At 38.8% G+C, this 21,161-nt stretch overlaps 1 protein-coding gene across 11 annotated transcripts in view; it reads left to right on the top strand.

Annotated features, from left to right (window-relative positions):
- KIAA0825 overlaps positions 1-21,161 on the top strand; it is a 399,794-nt gene that overhangs the window by 135,095 nt on the left and 243,538 nt on the right. For all 11 annotated transcript variants that reach the window (XR_014838284.1, XR_014838285.1, XR_014838282.1 and 8 more), the window contains one exon: positions 8,814-8,953. Coding sequence is in view for 7 of the 11 variants with exons in the window: in XM_085014028.1 (XP_084870154.1) it covers positions 8,814-8,953 (140 nt within the window). In the remaining 4 variants the exon portion in view is untranslated. The remainder of the gene's footprint in view (positions 1-8,813; positions 8,954-21,161) is intronic.

Genomic DNA, 21,161 nt, shown 5'->3' with positions numbered 1-21,161 from the left:
GTTTCATGTAGTTCTTAAGTGCCTCCAAATTCAAGTCTCTAATTGTAATCTCTATTACAAATCTATATCGTCATAGGTGTGAATCATACACGAATATCTTATTCAGGTTTATACCTGGTGAACACAATGACATCTCAAGCTCAACATGACCAAAAATGAACCTAAGATATTCCCTTCCAAGTTGATCTTTTTCCATTTTCCCCCATTTTGATTAATTGTACCTGCACACTATTGTATAAGCTAGAGATAAGAAAGCACTGTGAACACTTCCCTCTTTCTCTCCTACCAGATCCAATACATTCCTCAGTCTCACTAATTTTAGCTCCTAGTATCTACTATCCATAGTAGCACCTTCACCTTAGTCTAAATCATCATCTCTCTCCTGACTACTGCAATGGCTTCCTAGTTTTTTTTTCCCATTTATATGTCTCCAAACTCCAGCCAGAGAAATCTCAAACCCAAATCTCTTTTCAAAACTAAATTTTATCATATCACAGTTACAGCTCAAAACCACCCATGAATTCCCCTTTATCCTTAAACATACAGAAAAAAGTTAGCATGGCCTATAAACCTGCATAGATGTGGTTTCCCACCTCTGCAATCTTTTGCGATACCACACTACCATGTGATTTATGGTCTCCGGACATTAGCTTTTTTTTACCTTTCCTTTTCATCAAATGTTCCTTTCTGCCACAGGATATTTGTACATGCTGTTCCCTTTCCCTGAAATGTTTTCTTCCTGTTCACCTAGTTAATGTCAACTTATCTTCATATCTCCAATGTTAGTTCTGTAAGGAAGCCTTTGATCAACCCCAAAGACTTCTTACATCTTCAAAAGCATCTTTTGCTTTTCCTTCATTGAGTTTTTGTAGTTGCCATTTCACCTTTATTTGTATGATCATTTAAACTGTATATTTATTCACCACTAGATTATGTAAAAAATGGTGATTGCTTTTTGCTTACTGCTATTGTCTCCATAGTTCTGTACACAGAAATCAGTCAGTGAATACTAGTTTAATGAATAAGTGAATTAAGGAACAGATGAGTTATTGTAATATCGTTTCAGCTATCACCCCATTAAATGATACGTTTAACCCTTTTGAAATATCTGATCTGAATGGTAAAGCTTAGTGATGGGAAGAATGGTCTTGTTGAGGAGGTGATTTCTGTTTTTATTTTACTTTTTTGTCTTTTTAGGGCTACACCAGAAGCATATGGAAGTTCTCAGGCTAGGGATTGAATTGGAGCTGTAGCTGCTGGCTTATGCCACAGCAACAGCAACACGAGATCTGAACCGCATCTGTGGTCTATGCTGCAGCTCCTTAACCCAGTGAGTGGGGCCAGAGATCGAACCCACCTCCTCACGGCTACTAGTCAGGATTGCTACCACTGAGCCACAATGGGAACTCCTGAGGAGGTGGTTTCTACTATCCTTAGGAGAGACCATTTCAGGATGGGGACAGAAAAGAAGTTTGGTCTCCCAGCTTCTGCTGATAGCCTGTTTCATAGGAATGAAGAAAAAAGCTTAGAGCACTAGTACTCTGATGAGGTGCGAAGCTTTGACATGGAGCCAGCAGGCTGGGAGAAGTTATGAGAGATTTTTAATACTGAAACTCTTATGTGGCTGTTGCAGAATGTGGATAGCCAAGCAGCTGGATTTTTGAAAAGATTTTCAGAGAAAAAAAAAATCATGTGTTTGTGGAGCAGTTATTAAAAGAAGTGAAAATGTCAGGAGAGCTAGGTACTTGATATACCTAGATACCTCTTCATATCCTTCCTTTTCTATTATTCTTTAAAAGGTTCACATAGATAAGAATATAGCACTGGAACCAGCAATGAGATAATAGAAAACACCTATAGGTTGTCACATTAGACAGACACAATTTGCAGACTTGTATAGTTTTGTGATCTTGGGAAGTAAGTTAAACTATATAAGCTTCAATTTCAAAATATAAACTATTTTGTAAGGAGTTTAGACATAAATTATCTTATTGATCTCCCTGAAAAGAGCATGTAATACCGTTGTCTACTTCTCCCATCTTGAAACAGCTTCCTTTAACTTTTGCAATATTCTCTGAACAGAATCATGAGGATTTAATCAGCTAACATGCCTATGCAGCATCCAGCACCCAAGTGCTTACTGAACAATCATTTAATACTGCTTTGTGAGTAAAGAGGTGTAGTTTCAGAAAGTGACAGATCTTATCAATTATCCAAACATGTTAAAAGAACCAACTACAAGTGTGATAAAGTGGAAAGAACATGGAACTCTTTTCTCACTGGGTCTCTGCACTTATCAAAAATGTGATGGCAGAGGAGACCTTTCATGAACTCTTGTAACAGGGTATTTATTACCTGGTAGACAAGGACCAATAATAGTTAAAGACTCCAGGGAGATAGCTTCTGCTCCTCTAAAGGGATGATTGAGTGATTCAGTAGTATCCAGTGTCTTGGAGACTTAGGTTTGAATTAGCACTTTTGGAGATGTCCAAAAATGATGGTTGACATGGAATATTACTTTTAAAATCAAAGTTAGATTCTCATGTATTTTTAGAAATAGGATATGCTAACCTGTGTAACACGGGTCATCCCAAGTGAAGAAGTTTAATTTACTAAAATCAAGAAATAATTCAGGTCTTCACAGGTCGAATGCCTGTCCTCTTAAGCTGTACACCAGCTAATGTGATACCATCAACTTAGAAAAAAATGAGACTCTAAGAATGTCAATCTTAGGGTGGACAAGTTATTAAAAATCAAGGCAAATCCTATAAATAAATGTGCAAGTGAATCCCGTCTTATTTTTACTTATTGAATTATCTTTTTTTTTTTTTTTTGTCTTTTTATGGCCGCTCCCGTGGCATATGGAGGTTCCCAGGCTGGGGTCACATCGGAGCTGTAGCCACTGGCCTACACCATAGACATAGCAACACAGGATCCGAGCTGCATTACCTACCCACAACACAGCTCACGGCAATGCCGAATCCTTAACCCACTGAGTGAGGCCAGGGATTGAACCTGCCTCCTCATGGATGCCAGTCAGGTTTGTTTCTACTGAGCCGCAATGGGAACTCCTATTGAATTATCTTTAATTATAAAGATTATAGAGATTTGGCTATACCCATTATAGAGATTAAAATTATGCAAACATTTTCAATGTTATAACTACATATAATCTACACACTCTTGATTAAAATAATGAAGAAAATTTTTTGGTTTTCTTGCCCCTCAACTTTTCTCTCTCAGGTAATAAAGAGAAAGATGATGGAAATGCTCTAAATATTTCTCTTTACTTATTTTCCTAGAATGATTTTGAAGGATTAGTTCTGGAAAGCAAGACTAGTTTATTAATACAGGGCTTTTCCACCTCTGCTTTCATTTTCCCATTTTAGGGCTTTTACTCTCAGTTTCTCTCTAGTTATGACCTTGCCTTTGTTCTCTGAATCATGTAGCTTATGGTCTCTGGTATAAATTTGGCCCAGTAATCCATGACAGGAACCATCTGGTCGAAATCAGTCCTAGATATCTTGAATAATATGGCTCCAATTTGGGAATCAGCCTTGAGACCGCAAACTTGAGTTTGGGTCCAAAACATGGTATCCTCAATCAGGAGGTTGAACAAAATCAAATATCCTCAATGCTGGAAAATATAACTTACTCACTGAATATCAACCATGTTGAATGGAAGGAAACATGGAATAGTGGAATAAACATGGGTTTTGAAGTCAGAGAAACCTGGGTTCCAAGTCCACTTGCCGTATTTATTGGCTAAATGACTTTGGACAAGTTTCTCAATATTCCTGAAACAAACATTAAGTGAGATGAGTCCTAAGTATCTCCATGCATGTCTTATTTTGCATTTCCCCAAGAAGCAGATCCCAAGACAAGGACTGAAGTGAAAGCAGCTTATTTTCTAAGTGGAGGAAATACTAGAGTGCATAAGCGAGACAAAGAAAAAAAGACAGCAAATTAAATTAGTGTAATCAAGCCAACTACCATAGGAGTAACTAGAACTTAACCTTCTAGGGAAATTCTTGGATCCAGTGTGAAAGGCACATCTCAGAGTTATCCCACCAAAGGAGCAAGGAGGTTGAATTATTTACTAGCAATTTCTACCAGTCATTGGTTGAAGACTGCTCTGGAGGTGTTAATTTGCTAGCACTTCCAACCTGTCTTACTGGAAGGTAGAGAAATGTAGGTTCTGACAGCATAAGGCAGGTCAGTGTCAACTAAGTGGTGAGGGCAAAAGGATGTGTAGACCTTGACATTTGGTCTAACTCTTGTATCCCTGAAATCCACACATTACTTATCACTGATTCTTTAAAGTGATGGTTGGTCAAAGGTTTTATTAGAATTGAATTAAAGGACAAGCAATTATTCTTGAACCTGCAAGAGATAATTATCATTACATTCCTCTACCGTTTCCTCTAGCCTCCCCTGAACCTCGGCCGTCACATCTGCTGGTATTTGTTGCTTGCCCAGCATAGACACTGGGACCTTCATCTCCGGGTGTTGAACCCCTTACTACCATTCCTTATCAGAATGTGGTTACTTCAGTCACCAATTTATGGTTATTACCAGTTACGAGAGCATCAGGAAATACCCTGGTGAATCCCTTGAGTTACAATCATACTCCTCCCTGCACCCCATATGCAGTAGTATCTCTGGCTCCTCAGTGATAACCAGTGTTATTACCATTACCAGTATAGTAGCTCCTTTCTTTGCCTGCTAGACTGCTGGTGTGGGAATTCAAAAATAACTGGATGGGAGTTCACATTGTGGCTCAATGGTTAATGAATCTGCCTAGCATCCAGGAGGAAACAGGCTCCTGGCCTTGCTCAGTGGGTTAAGGATCTGGCATTGCCATGAGCTGTGGTGTAGGTTGCACACATGGCTCGGATCCCATGTTGCTGTGGCTGTGGCATCAGCTGGCAGCTACAGCTCTGATTCAACCCCTGGCCCGGGAACTTCCATATGCCATGGGTATGGCCCTAAAAGGACAAAACAAAAATAAAAACAAAAACAAAAAATAATTGAATGGCAGCTCTAACATTGAGCTTAGTGGAATTCTTAATGGTACTCCTAGGGGTGAACATTCCCCAACTCACCCCTCCAGAGAAATCAGGATTGCCCACCCTGCCCACCCACCCCAATCCTATGCAGGATTATGGGAAGGGAAAACAAAATTCCCAGTGGATAATTAGGGGCACTGGTGAGGGGATGGCTCTTAGAATACTTAGGAAGGAACTTTCGCCCATGGCTCCTGGGCCCATGTAGTTTATCTTTTTGGGGCATGGAACCATATAATAGCTCTTCATTCAAAGTCAGTTTCAAATCTTGAAGGACAGTGCCCAATGCCGCCCGATGTTATCTCTAAATGGTGCATTTCAGAGTCCGTTCCAGTGTTTCCCTAGACTGACAGCTTCTGCATGTTACATAAATAGCAGGAGCGGTGACTCCCATGGTCCTGTGGCCTGAGCAGTGAGGCTGCTCGGATTACAGCCTGAACCTATTACAGGGCCTTCCCTTGCCTCGTGTCCCACCCTCGGCTGTGATGAAAAGTCAGGTGATTGTGCACTGATACAGCTTAGATTTTTTGCCTTCTACTGTAATATGAACACATACTTAAAAAATGCAGAAATCACAAGTTAATCACTCGATAAGTTTTCACAAGCTAAACACACCTGAATTCAGCCAAGATTTTGCACGGAGATTCTATAAAAATAATTTGTTAGATTTATAAACTAATAATGGTTGAACCCCATTATTGCCTGGATTTAAAAAATTCATGCCCCGGAAATGTAGCTCTGATTAGAGAATAAGCCTAATATAACCCAGCCATAAATTCACCCTGTCTCCTAATTCAAGATTTATGAGCTCCAGTGGATTTATAAATTTCGTTCTTGTCTTTGTATTATAGTGAAACTCAACATGTACATATTTGATACATATATAAAAAATTTCCCTTTCTGTCATTTTTTGTAAGGCTAATCTCACTTTCACAGCTCCACCAGCTCAGAGGATGAGGGAACATATGCTTCTCCATATGCCCAACACAGACTCCTCAATGCATTTATTACTGGGAGCTTAGTGATTGAGGAATGTTTGTAATATTTTATTTTTCCTTATAGCGAGTCATTCTACTGTACATTTCAGAATCTGTGATAAGTTGAAACATCTACAAATTGTGGTACCTTTCAACAAACAGCTTCCCATCTGCTAAATGAGAGGTTTTATTTATAACCAGGTATTCAGATACAGTGGTATGAAATGACATTCAAATTATTTTGTCTTATTACATATCTAAAGGACTGAGCAAACACCACCCCCACCTCCAATTCATTCTCTACACTGCAGCCAGATCAGGAAACACATCTGCCTTAAACTCTTCAAAGGTCCAAAGTCCCCATCTTGGCCAATGAGGCCCTCCATCAGTTAGTGCCTGTCTCCTCCTTCTAAGTGTTTAACAATTCCCTTCCTTTTCTAAACACCATCACACTGGATCTTTCAGTTCATTACCATGTATCCTTAAATCAGCAGTCCACTCAAGCCAACTATACAAGTAGGAAACGTTCAAAAACAAAGTCAATTTTAATACACAACTTATTACCAACCAGCTGCTTTTCACCTACCAAACCCCAAGCAAATTTCTCGAAGTCAGTACTTGGGGTTTAGGATGGAAAAAGGAACAGCTGTTGTGAGGATCTGCTTCAGTGTTTCAGTCGGAAGGGCTAATCTGATGGATTCGTCCTTGAGTACCATGTTTGGAACCACTGCAAGAGCCAGACCAATCTGGGACTACCCAAAGTAATTCAGAACCACTGAAATGACAGACTTGATTCCTCTGGCCTGAGAGTTAAATAGATTCCCTCTTCTCTCCTCTCTACCCACCCAGGGCACGTGTTTTCCTAGCTAACACTGCCTCACCCATTGCTAGGGAGTTTCTCCGTTTAGAGTTGTGTTATCAGGGTCTCATGGGGGAAGCCTGAGTTGGTCCAAAGTTTAGGTGATTTTGTGCATCATAAAGTTGTGGGATGATCTAAATGCCAAGCCAAGGAGGAGGTGCTTTGAGATTTCAATTTGTATCCTTAGATCCTCTCACTTTTGTTTAAACCAACATTTTGGCAAAGCATCCTCTTTTTAAGAGTTTGTCTACTCGTTTACGAGCATATGAGTCAATAGGCTGACATTTACAGAGCCCTTAAATGTTCACTGGTAAGAACTTTGGTGTATAAAACAAGTGTACTCACGGGGCTTGAATCTGAGTGGAGAGATAAAGCTCTAATTGATGAAACAATAAAGTGTTAAAATCTGTATACTTGCCGTAAATGCTTTAACTCAGAGTGAGAGAGACTACTATGAAGGGAATTTTTTAGTGAAGTCTCCACAGAAAAAGTGATACTTCTGCTGCAAATTGAAGAATGGATAGGATTAGGATAAGTACATTGTTGTGGAGAGGTTGCTGCCCAGGTGGCAGCCAGGATGGACCTGTCAGGGCACAAAGGCACTGAGGCAGAGGTGATAATACCAAGGAGGCCTATTTTTGCTCCTTGTGCTCCAGAATGTGCTTCCTTCCACAGTGATTCTCAAACATTAGGGTGCATCAGTATCTCTTAGAGACGGCTTATTAAGACAAGGATTTCTGGGGTCCACTCCCAGAAACTCTGATGAGGTAAAGCCTGGAAGTTTGCATTTTTAACAAGTTCTCAGGTGATGCTGATGCCATTGGTACAGGGTTCAACCTTTGGAAACCTTTGGTGGAGAGTATGTTGATAATGGGATGGTTCACCACTCAGCACATTTCATCTGGAAATGATGCTGCAGATCTTCTCTGTCAGGGATTCCCTGTGTTCTGCTTTCTTCAGGCTAAAGCATGGCGATCTTTCATTCACAGCTTTACATTGCTCAACCACATCATTCCTGCCTGGTGCCACCCTGTTTCCACAATTGTTACGGCTGAAACCAGATTGAGTTTGGTCTTTTCCCGCCCCCTTTTTTGTTATAGTTGTAAACTGATTTCAGATGTTGTGACCTTTAGCCAATCTACACTTTGAGATTTTAGAAGGAAAAAATGAATAATGTTACCAGTTTTCATCTTCTACCTTATTTCCTTATCTCCTTCTGATTTATTGGAAAATTAACGTGGTAGTATGGGGAAACCTGATTTTAATTCTTTTCAACACTGGTGATAATTTCCCAAGTAGAAGCTTATTTGCCCTGGAATTATTTCTCTTTGATGAAGTGATTACCCAAGTAGGTAGCAGTGTGACTGTTAGAGTGGTCCGATAATTGCATGTTGATTTAAGGCTTTAACATATTAAATAATTAGATTGCGGTTGACCTTTGACAGAAGTTTTGAATTCCTTCAGTTTTATCAGTAATCATTGTACATGGCAAATTAGCAGCAAAATTTCATTGTAACTTCTTTTTCATGAATAATTAAAAGAGTTCATAGCTCATAGTAGGTGCTTATATATTTGTTGAATGAACAAATAAATGCATTAAAAAATGCATAAATAATTTTTATTTGCTCCATGAAACTGAATCAGACATAGTTGTGTGAAGTATAGGCATGGTTATTTTGTATCAGTTTTAAATTTGGCAGGCTACCAAATGTTAATTTGCTTTCAGCTAGTTGAGATTAAATGTAATTCCTTCCCTGAGCAGCCCTAAAGTAAGCAAGCATGAAAGCATTTTCACAGTAATCTAGGAGGAATTGACATTTAAAGGAGTTAGCATTACATCTGTACTTTAAAGCTATTAATTTCATAGATAAATTAACTTCATTACTCCATCTTTATCTTGCATTTTGAAAGGACCCCATCAGCTGGACAACTGACAGCCCAGGGTCAATTGAAACTGCTCTTATCCCAGCCAGGTTGTAATTGGAACCTGCTTCTGGAAACCTTGCTGCATCATGATGGTCTTTTACTGAGAATCTTGCTAAGGAGCTCAAGTGAGTATTTGTAGTTATGAAAATGTCCTGAAAAAACCCAGTCATTGCTCAAGTTGAATGGAATTTTTTTCACACTTGAATGTTGGCAGAGAGATGAAGCCAGCTGCATTGTATCAATAGTCAGTGGGATTAGCAGCAGCAAAATATTGAATCGCTTGATAAACCTATTGGAACGATTTTTTTTTATTTTCAGGAATTCTGAATGAGAGCAAACAACACTTTTATATGATACTGTTCTATCATAACTGTCATAATATAGAAATATATCAATATCCAGGGTTTGAAATGTCTAAGAATATTATGAGAACACAGTTATATGTCCAAAGCAGAAGTCTTAATTAGACCTGAGATAGAGGGGGAAAGAGAGATTGCATTAGAGCCACACTAGAAATTTCAGTGGATCATGAAGAATGCTAACTTAACATAACTTACAAACAAGCAAATGTGGCTTACAGTGATATCCATTGGGGCATGGAGAATTATGGGAAAATTTTATGAATGGAAATGGGGGAGTAATGGAAGATCATACTTCCGTTAATTAGACTTTCTTTTTTCCCTATAAGTGCTATTTTAGAACATGGTAAGTAATGTTATGTCAATCTCATATTATATCCTACTGCTCTCTTGCTACAAGTTTTGTAACCATCTTCACATACCCCTACACATTTCTTCTGTTTATACTACACATGAAACCAGACTAATTTTACCAATCACTAGTTTGAGTACAGTTTTCCCAAATCAAAATATTTTTTTCTTTAGTTTCCCACCATCTATAGGGGGAAATCCCAAATCCCAATCCTATGGCCATTCAGATATGACCCCAGACTAATTTTCTAACCTTTTTTACCCACTGTTCCCTTATGCATGCATGCACACGCACACACCCCCACATGGCCATTTCAGCCTTTGTCCCCAAAGCCCCAGGCACATGCTTCCTCCATACCTTGACTCACCATTCTTCCTCCTTGACAACCCAGCCTCCATCAGTGGGCAAGGGCCAGCTGACGTCCCAGATCTCTGAACGCTCTAGCTCACATTGATCTCTCTCTCCCCACTGAACTTCAGTGTCTGTTATGGTGGCTGCTTCTTATTTGCCCTTAGCATACTCTGCCTTATATCGTTATCATATTTGTATATGAATGAGGCAGATGTCACCAGGCTCTACCAGCCCGTTGGTATAGCATTCTTCTGTCCAGATTGTTCCATATATTTCTGGAATTTTTGGTTTTTCAGACCTGCCCACGACCAGCTCTCCATATTCTTCTCTCCCGTCCACCTTGATGTTTGCTTCCCAAAATCCACTTAAGGGAGGTGCCTCACTGCTGAGCCCTTGTGAGAATATCGCTTCTTTTCTGGTGTTCTCAAATCCGTAAAAGCCAAAGGTCACTACAACTCCTCCAGCCTCACTGTGTTCCAAGCATAGGTTTGGAGATTACCTCTCCCTAAAAACCTTGAATCTGACTTTATCCTTTTGGCCCCCAAGCAGTATTGTGTGGGCCTTAAATCTCACAAAGTTCAACTGAAAGCAAGAGCTTTAGCTTCAGGCTACAAGTCCACTCTCCTAAAGGGAAAACTGGTGAGAGGGACACTAATTCCTCAAGTAGCCAACATGTGTTATTTACTTACTAGGTGTCAGGCATTGTGCAAAGCAACTAATTTGATTCTTAAAACCTTATAAAGTAAATATAATTATTTCCCTTATGTTAAAAATAGCATTGGAAATCCTGTGAAATCAGATTGTTATGATCATTATACAACTACAGATGTGATAAATTCATTTGAGTAATAAAAAAAAAATGAAAAAAAAATAGCATTGGAGTTTAAGATAATGTTATTTGCCCAGAGACGTATATAGCTGGTAATGGGTAGGTAAGCCAGGATTCTGAACCCAGCTGGAACTTTCTTTTCGCTACCCTTCCTATACAAATACTTATGCAGATTAAATCCTGTAGTGGGCTGAGGTACCTGGCCTGTCTCCTTTCACGTCAAATCAACAAGGACACCCTGATACACATGCATTTAACTTTCCCGCTAGATAGGTAGGGCTGATCATGAACTTTGATGTTTCTCTTCCAGTTAGCACCAAGTTTCTTACAGAAAAAGCTCAGTGTGATTGGCCAATCAGTGATCATTTAGGATATAAAATATGGAGCTTCCCTTAAACTTTGTAATCTGAGCTTCCAGGCAAGATGACTACATGGCATGGATAGGATTTCACCTGTCCGGAGAGTTACTCTAATATAATCATTGAAACTCATGAGCATGGCCCCAGAAGAGAAACGATCTCCTATTGACAGAGTTATAAAGAACAGCCTGGAAATCAATTGCGACTATACTGATTAGATACTACATACAGGAATAGCAGTTGTGGTTAAATGAATATTTATCCCATGTTTTATTACAAAAGATTTCCACATTCATTTACTAAAAATATTACACCTACCTTCATACATATGATATGATATTGTTTTTGAAAGACTTACAAGTTATTAAAGGTCCCATGTTGTATCACAGTCTATCATGGCTCTTGTGCAGTCACTCAAACTGTTCAAATATCTATCTTTTTTTGCAAAGGCTGTTAGGTATCTGATTGGGGTTACACAGCTGCTCTGGTATTGCCTTGTATTGAATTTTATTAGCTACTTCAAATACTGTAAGGATGAAGTGACAGAATTTACTAATCAATTGATTGACTGATTTATTAAGCTCCAGGAGAAACCTTGTCACTTTAAGTTAGAAACAATATACTCAGGGAATCGCATTAGCAAGACCAAGATGAAAATTATTATGTACCTAAAAATACATATGTAATTTTTTTGCAGAGCTTTTCTTTTCATTGAATACCATTTGGTAATTTAGAAGCTTGATCATATTTTTAGGGAAGCAAAATTCTAGATTTGGTGTTTTAAGCAACATAACTATCAACCTTCTTATGGGACAGTTTTCCTTTATAAAGAGTGTATTTTTGTTCTCATTGACAAAAGTTAACTTTGTTAAAATTGTCTTAGGAATAAGGATAGAAATTTTAAGTACATATTTCTATTGTATGCATTTTAAAACAAGGTCCTTTTCATCCCATAAGCAGTTATTAAATTCTGTTAGGTACAGAAGTATCTTGATAGACAACCACATTTTATTAAAATATATGGGGTTTCTCTTTCCTGTGTCTGTAGCTTTTGGCCTTGCTCTATGAAAATGATTTATCAGAATTTCTATTTCTATTATTTTAAAAAGAACCAGCAGAGCGTATATGGAAATAACTTTCTTGTAATATGAGATAAAGCGTCACTGAGTGTCAGAAAATAGTAAAATTTAATAAATGAATGAATGGTAATATTTTTATTTATCATATGTGTAGGCTGTAAGCTTCCAGGAAGCTTGGGTGAGTTTAAGTGGGCTTGAGAAGGTAGCGTTTGCTGTTTTTTGTTTGTTTGTTTGTTTTTTAAGGTAGGCCATGCTACATTGGAGGGGAAAAACCTCTCAAACACAAATGCTTATAGAAGATTTTAACTTTGTAAGACACCATTTTGGATTATTGGTGTTAAAAACCCAGGGCAGTTGTTTAGTCACTACCTCACCAAGGCCACATGGCCTTAACCAGTCTCTTACTTGTGGCATCAAAGGAACAAATGTTTGGCAATTTCCCAATTGTTAGCATGTGGCCTTTTCCTGCTAGTGACATTTGAATGAAGTGTGACTAACTCTCGTTCCTTTTCCTATTGCCCCAAGAATTATCACCAGTGAAATTTCTTGGCTTCTGGTGATTTTCAGTGGTAGTGTAACAACCACAACAAACTAGCACATACGTGATGTTTAACACATTCCAGACACTGCTTCTAAGTACTTTAAATGTGTTCACTCACTGAATCCTCAAAACAACTCTGGGTGGTAGGTACAGTTATCATCTTCACTTTAAGGTGAGAGTGAGACCCAGAGAAAGCAAGCCACTTATCCAAGTCCCACACCTTGTAACTAGCAAAGCGGGATTCCATCCAGGCAGCTGGCTTCCAGAGACTGGGCTGTCACCCACCACACCACACTGCAGCCCCACGGAGCCACAGACAGTTTACAAAATTCATGGGAGCTATCAGGAACCTCTGTTGTGGATAATTTAGTACATTTTCTACTTTTCAACCTCATAATGAAGTGCCTAAAGAGAATCAAGAAACGGATGTATAGAAAACTCTAGATAAAGGGCTGCTACCATTACAAAGGGATGATTGACTTAAAATGAATGAATCAATTCAAATTCTCTTATTTTATTGTTAATGTTTTCTTGATCTTTTGGGTAATGAGGGGAGTAGTGTGACAGAAACTGGGTATGTTGTTGTGCATTGTGTGTGTGTGTGTGTGTTTTGTTTCATTTTATAAATATGAACAAAGTGCTGTTTTGTGACTGACTTGAAGAAGGTGACTAAAAGTAAAAATATGTTCCCTCTTGGTACCCTTAGCACATCTAAAATCAATGTCTTTGGTTTCTTTTGTGGTGACAACATCTGTATTCTCACCTGTTCAATATTTTTTTCTTTGCTGGATGTGTACCCTGTTCTTACTTAGAACAGTAGGACCATATTTGTGTGGTTTTGCCTTAGTTTTTCCAACCAAAGATCCTATCAGTGATTGATAATAGACTAGCCTAGAATATCAGTGGTCTCCATAGAATTATTACAGTCCCATTTAGGGTCTGCTGAGTTTCCACGAGTGTGAAGTGGTTGTAGGGTATGATTTTTGACATTATGTAACGCAAGGCTTCTTGACTTTTAAATGCAAACATGTCACCTGGGGAACTGGTTAAAACCATGAATTCTGATTCAATAGGTCTTTAGGGCCTGAGAGTCTGCATTTCTAACAAGCTCTCAGGTAATGCTGGTCCCTCTGCTGCTGGTCCCTGGACCACCTTTTGAGTAGCAAGGCCATCAATGTATCTGTTGTGAAAGAAAGAAAGAAAGAAAGAAAGAAAGAAAGAAAGAAAGAAAGAAAGAAAGAAAGAAAGAAAGAAAAAGGAAAGGAAAGGAAAGGAAAGGAAAGGAAAGGAAAGGAAAGGAAAGGAGTTTCCATCATGGCTCAGGGGAAACAAATTTGGCTAGTATCCATGAGCATGCAGGTTTGCTTGATATGGAAGGTCCCAGGCTAGGGGTCGAATCAGAGCTACGGCTGCTGGCCCATGCCACAGCCACAATGCCAGGTCTGAGCCATGTCTGCACCACGTCTGCAACCTACACCACAGCTCATGGCAACTCCGGATCCCCAACCCAATGAAGTGAGGCCAAGGGTCAAACCCATATCCTCATGGATACTAGTCAGATTCTTTTCCACTGCACCACAAGTGGAACGCCTAGATTTGTATTTTTATAATAGCAATGTCCCTGCAGAAGTATCTTGAGGAAAGAGGCAGCTGCCCCAACACCAGTGATCTTTTTTGGCCCATATTCCAAGTTCTTTCCTGCTATAGAAACCTTCAAAAAGTTACTTTTTGTGTGCCTAAAATCTTACTCCTTTTAATTTTCATGGCAACTGATAGTCATCTTTTCGCTTAAACATAACTTTCTAGAAAGTCATCTTTGATCATCCTGTTAGGTCCTACCAGAATTCCGTTTGTAATAATTGTCACCGTTTTAAGCGAAAGGTTAATTGACATAGTTGTGTACGTAGTATCTGTCTCAGCCATTGCAAGCTTTGGAAGGGCAAGGACAGCTCATCATTTTTCCCCACTCTTGACCTTGTTCTCAACACTGGAGACTGGTACTGAGCACATAGAAAGGGCTTATAAAGTATTTTGGGGAGTTCCTGTTTTGGCTCAGTGGGTTAAGAACCCAACACAGTGTCTGTGAGGGTGTGAGATTGATTCCTGGCCTCACTCAGTGAGTTAAGGATTTAGTATTGCTGCAAGCTGGGGTATAGTTTACCCATGTGGCTCAGATCTGGCATTAATGTGGCTGCAGCTTCAATTTAACCCCTAGACTGGGAACTTTCATGTGCTACAGGTGTGGTTGCAAAAAGAGAATAAATAAATAAATAAATAAATAAATAAAGTATCTTTGAATGAATGAAATTTCCAGGAAAATATTCTACTTCATTCATTAGCATTGTGAACTGTCTAAACTTGTCTTCCCATTTCTAAATGGGGTGCAACTAAAGACCTAATGTTTTCATTTTTTGATTGTTTAGAAGAGTACATTTGATATATTTTCTTCTGTGCTTACCACTCCATGCAGTGGTCTCTCCTTCAGCCTGTCAGTAACTCTCCCATCTGTCCAAGCATAAATTTAGGTGTCTCCTGGAGGTGTGTTTCCACTTTGACATCTGTGTGTCTGAGAAGGTGTTGTCTGTAGCAGCTCTCATATGTGCAAAGATGAGAACTGGGCCAAATAAGTACCCAAGTTTTATATATCATAGGACTTCTTTGTATATGGCTTGGGAGATTAGTAATAGGAATTTTCTATGATGCTTTACCTATACAGAACCATATCTAATCAGACTTGACAGTGGCTGAAATATTTTATACTTTATCTCTTCCTGGCATCTAGAAAATGTGTAATATAACTATAGGAACATGTCTCTTCTTTAATGGTTAATATGTTTCTAGTGTTGTCATGGAAAATGATTGGGCATTATATCACAAGTGATATTATCATGAATTTATATGGCATCTTTTCCCCAACAGCTCAAAGTGATTTGACATATTATTTCATTTATGACCCTTGGATCATTAGGACAATTTTGCAAATGAGGAAACTTAGATACAGAGAAACTGAGCAAATTGCCCACTTGATATTTAAGTGGTCCTTGTAGAAGAATGAAGAGCCATTACTTTATTAAAGTAAATCTATTGTTTTTAAGTGAATTCTATAATGAAAGTATGAGACTTTGTAGAGGTCTTTATTCCTAGAAGTAATAAATAATATTCTTCTGAATTAATTTCTGAAAATGTTTGGTTGCTTAATTTTATAACACATTCCCTATTCAACTCATATTTAATGGGCCTCAACTAGGTATAAAGCATGGTTCTCAGCTGGAAATCCAATGGTAAACATGTCTTGCCATAGTGCCTTCATATTCTGGGGGATTAATTACCAGGGAAACATGGAGAGAATAGACTTGATAAAGTACGAAGAGATATAAAAATTAGACAAGTTCAGCTGCAAGTAAGTACCAAGATGTGCTTTTCTAAAACAGGATGACTGAAAGAGATTGATACTTGAGTGATAAGGAAAGGCTTTTCCTTTCCTTGGGTGATAAGGAAGAACTGACATCTACTTTTGCTTGTGAGTTATTTGGGAATAAATGGAAGATGTCATCATGTAGTATTAGATGTTTGGAATATGTGTATGCTTTCTTTCAGTATTCTAGAATAGGTGTCAGCAAACATTTTCTATAGATGGCCAGATGGACCATAGAGAGAGGGCTTTGTGGACCATGGATAGAGCGTCACAACTGTTGAACTGTACCTTTATGGCAAGTACATAATGAGCAGGGCTGTGCAGGGAGGGAAAAGTTTTCCTCAACCCTCTGAGGGTCACTGGCTGTGTTTCAAAATTAAACTGACAAAGACATATTATCAAGAGAAAGGCATACACATTTATTTAATATAAGTTTTACAAGATACAGGAGCCTTCATAAGGAAATGAAGAAATACCCAAAGAAACAGAAAATATCTTTATGCTAGGTTTAATGAAAAAGGCATAGTTGTGGGAAAATATGATAGGTCAAGGAGTATGAGGTGAGTGTAATAAATTGGGGGATCTTAGCAAGACCAGCGTGTAGGATTCTTCTCTGTGTGCTTTTGACTTCAGAGATAAGGATGCTCTTTTCCTCCTTGTGTAGGAAGGGCACCTCTGACATGAGGGTTCTATGACCTTCAGGGGAGAAGGGTGAGGCAAAGGTCAGACTGACCTTCCTGCTTTTGCTCTTTTCTCATCCTCTTTCAGTTTGAAATGCTAAGCTTGGTTTGCCAAGATACCATATTTAGCTGTAGCATTCCTGAACTCCATCACCTGTATTCCAATGGAACTTTATTTATGGTCACTGAAATTTGAATATCACATAATTTGGGGGTATCCCAGGGTGTATTCTACTTTTGATTTTTTTTTCAACCATTTAAAAATGTCAAAACCATTCTTAGCTTGTGGACTTTACCAAGGCATCAGGCTGGATATGTCCCCTGGGCTATAGTTATCACCCCTTATTCTAGAATACTGTACAGCTCCCAAGTTCCCATGGTGGCTTTATCACTTTTCAGCAAGGTGGTCACTTGGAGAGAGGACCTGCACCTACCCTTAGCACAGCACTGTAACTTCTCTCCCATGGTCTGTGTGGACACTCTCATTGGATAGATAGGCTTGGTGTCTGCCTCACAGAAGGGATTTCCATTTGAAGTGGCTTTAACTCAGTTTCACATTCTATGGACCTTGTGCTTATTCAGGAGCTCAGGTGAAACTCAAAGCTTGTCTCTTACTCCTTAGGGCTGCCAGCTGCAGAATTTGGACCAATAGCCCATTAATCCTTGGTGGTCATCAGACCTTACCTGCAGTATCATGGTCATTTCTTGGCACAACTTGCTTAAATGGAGAGTGCCCATTTAAAAGTGAAAAGTGATAAGATGTTAAGTAAAAAACAGATCATGTCTTGTAGAAATAAACTGGGTATGTCTAATTCGGAGTAGAAAAAGCTAGAGGAGTCAGAATAGCGATCTTCCAATATTTTAGGTCTTCATGTAGAAAAGAAAAAAAAGTAGATTGTCCAATTCAGCAAGTAGAGATGCTTGGGAATAAGTTAAAAACAAATAGATTTTGGCTGTCAGTCTATCAGTCAAAAACCCTCAATTGTCATCCCTAATAATAACTGAGGAAGTCATTTACAACTGTTCTTCTTTATGCACTAAAGAGACTAGCCTAAATATTTATAATCCTTTCTGATAAGTGTTTTAAATATTAAGAGTTATAAATATATAATACAACATAGTTTGGTAACTTGAGCTGTCCAGCAGCGCGAAGACTGCTTTGAATGGTACTGGATATCCCACTCCTGAAAGTATTCAAAAGGAAGGTAGGTGACCTTTATCGCAGATGCTAGAGGACTTTTTATTCATTCACTTAACAAATATTTATTCATTTATTGACAAGATATTTGGTGACCTCCCTTTATGGTGTCTGCCAGCCATCTAATTTCATCGTGCTTCTTAATCAGTTAGAACTTGGTGTAAATCTGTGGGGTAAGAATTAGAGTTTTAAAGACCTATTTTGACTGTTTGTTGGTCTTGCCAGAGCCTACTGCTAATGCAGAATCCCTCTTTGCTCCATAAATGATTCGGTTGAATTAAAATTAAATCCTAACTTTGGTGATCTAATTAGTAGTCATTTCTTTTCCAGTTGACAATCTTCCTAGGCGCAATAGCCCTTTGTGCTTCTACCTTTCTCCTTTTCCATTCCAACTTCCTCCTTTGATTTGCAAACGTAAAGGGCTTGAAGTTAATGTAAGAGACTCTTGGCAAACATGATTCCTAGATTCAATTTTATATGATAATATTCTTGCTTGATGCAATACTAGAAAAGGTTTTAATGGTCAAAAATGCTTAGAAACACTATGTGTATCTTAAATGCCTCCTTAGAAAGTCACAGAGCTCATGAATAATTAAAGGCTGTGAAAAATTCTGCAGGAAACAAAAGTGTTTACTATTGTTGGAGCCAGCCCTTCCAGAACATATGTGCTACCCATTAACATCCCATGAAATGCACTTTGGAAGATGTTACCTTCTAAAAGTATGAGGAAGAAAGTATATATAGGTTGATAAAGAAGAGCTATTTCAAAGTTTGACTGTCTACATTTATTAATATGTAAATAATACAAAATTATTTTTAAAAGTATAGAATTGCCTGTGTATGTCATATACAGATTATCACTTTTCAAGGAAGTGGAATCAGTTGCTCTGTTATGAATGTAGCTATTTTCTTGATTATTCATAAAAATTTTTTTCTTCTTTATTCATTTATTTAAGGGCCAGCCTCTTTAAGATTTAGTTTGTTCATCTGTTAGAGAAAAAACAAGGAGTTTTTATGAGTTCAAGATAAACAGGACATTGTATGTGAAAGACTTAACATAGATCTTGCACCACTGCGGATATTCCATAAAGACTTGTTGCCCGTCTTACCATAATCAGAGCCTTGAAGTTGGGGCTATGGGTGTTCAAAAGAGCTAGAAATCTGATTTCAGTGATTATTTAGGTACTGAGGAAAATAGTATAGAGTAAGTCATAAGTGCTGAATTTTAATCTGTATACAAGCATTTTAGAACATAAAGCAAAAATAATAGTACCAATAATAATTCTTAGGAAAAGAACTTGGGACAAAGGATCTCTGCAAAGAATGATTTTTTTGTAGTTTACTGGTGACCTAGCAGTTAAAGATCTGGTGTTGTCAGTGCTGTGGCTCAGGTCACTGATGTGGCATGAATTTGATCCCTGGCCTGGGAACTTCTGGATGCTGTGGGAGTGGCCAAAAAAAGATTTTTTTTTTGGGGGGGGGGTCTTCATGTGTTTAAAGTCTATTTCATTAGATGTGGGTTTTTTTTGTGGTTTTTTTTTTGCTTTTTAGGGCCGCACCTGGGGCATATGGTGGTTCCCAGGCTAGGGGTCAAATCAGAACTGCAGCTACCAGCCTACACCACAGCTCATGGCAATGCCAGATCCTTAACCCAGTGAGCAAGGCCAGGGATTGAACCTGCATCCTCATCCTCATGGATCCTAATCAGCTTCCTTACCACAGAGCCACAACAGGAACTCCTAGATGTCTTTTTTAAAAATTTCAAATTTTGTCAGAATAAGAGTAGTTTGCTGTGGGAGAAGTAATAACCAAGTCATATTTAATTGAAAGCTTGCAAATAAATGGCAGGCCTTTATACCTATTGTTAGCCTTTTATATAACAAACTGTAAGATTTTCAAAACTGATTTTCTTTTCTTTTTTTTTTTTTTTTTTTTGTTGTTGTTGTTGCTATTTCTTGGGCCGCTCCCGCGGCATATGGAGGTTCCCAGGCTAGGGGTTGAATCGGAGCTGTAGCCACCGGCCTACGCCAGAGCCACAGCAACGCGGGATCCAAGCCGCGTCTGCAACCTACACCACAGCTCACAGCAACGCCGGATCATTAACCCACTGAGCAAGGGCAGGGACCGAACCCGCAACCTCATGGTTCCTAGTCGGATTCGTTAACCACTGCGCCACGACGGGAACTCCATCAAAACTGATTTTCTAGTCAGGTTTCAATTTTATTTTTGTTAATTGTCTTAGTGAACTAGGCTGTGACATTCCAATTGAGTGCTTCCCTAAAACAATTTTCATGTGATACTCCACCCCCTTTTTCTCAGGTGTTAATTTACGCGCCTGGTGTTTTAGGTTTTGAGTCCTTGTTTTATGTGCCACATTTTCTATTCTTGCACTCTCTGTCTCATACTAATGTCTAAAGTGAGTCTTTCTGCCTCTTCCCTTGGTTAGGGATGCTCGTTAGTGCCTGGTTAATACAGCATCCCTGGGCTCATGGCACACTCTTCTACAACATTACTGCCAAATCTATTTAGTGACTCAGCAGGAGCTTGTCATCAATAACGTTCTTGTAGAAAGTAAAAATTAAGCGGTCTTGGAAAGCAAAGTGCTAGTGCACCATGTATGTGTAAATCTTTAGTAGCAATAAACACAGTCTCCTGGTGGGTTTGTGGTCGAGTTCCTGGCCTGACACTGCCCTTCCTTTGAAGCACTAACAAGTTCAGTTTCTTCTCAAAAGGAGTTTAGAATAACATTTGCAGTGAAAAGGGCCTTTCAGTGTTACTGAAAAGACAATCTGTTTCCAAATCTTGTATTTGTTTATATAATGAACAAATCATATGATAGATTTGATAGATAAAGGAGAAGGCAGATGGGATTCAAAAGAGCAGCTAAAGCTCTTTTATTATTGGTAAAGCTGGATCAGAGAATATGGTCTTAAATATGTGGCTTGCCAACACGGCTCCAGAATTGAACTGATTCCTTTCTTCCTCCAAAGGCCTCAGGTCCCCATGCACCATCCTGCAAAACCACTATCAACTGAAAAAAAAATGCACAACATGAGAGTTGTGAGTTATTTTTTTGGGGGGAGGGGGTGAACAAAAATAAGAACTTTAGCCTAGGAGACAGCCTCTCAGATAGCTCTGAGGCATGGCCTCCAAAGAAGCAGGGAGAGAGA

This window comes from Sus scrofa, chromosome 2 (genome assembly GCF_054392235.1).
Source record: "Sus scrofa isolate SSC_HxYL_T2T_F1_AM1 chromosome 2, Sscrofa_HxYL_maternal_Yorkshire_Landrace_v2.0, whole genome shotgun sequence".
NCBI lineage: Eukaryota > Metazoa > Chordata > Mammalia > Artiodactyla > Suidae > Sus > Sus scrofa.
This window is presented reverse-complemented; position numbering and strand designations above follow the sequence as displayed.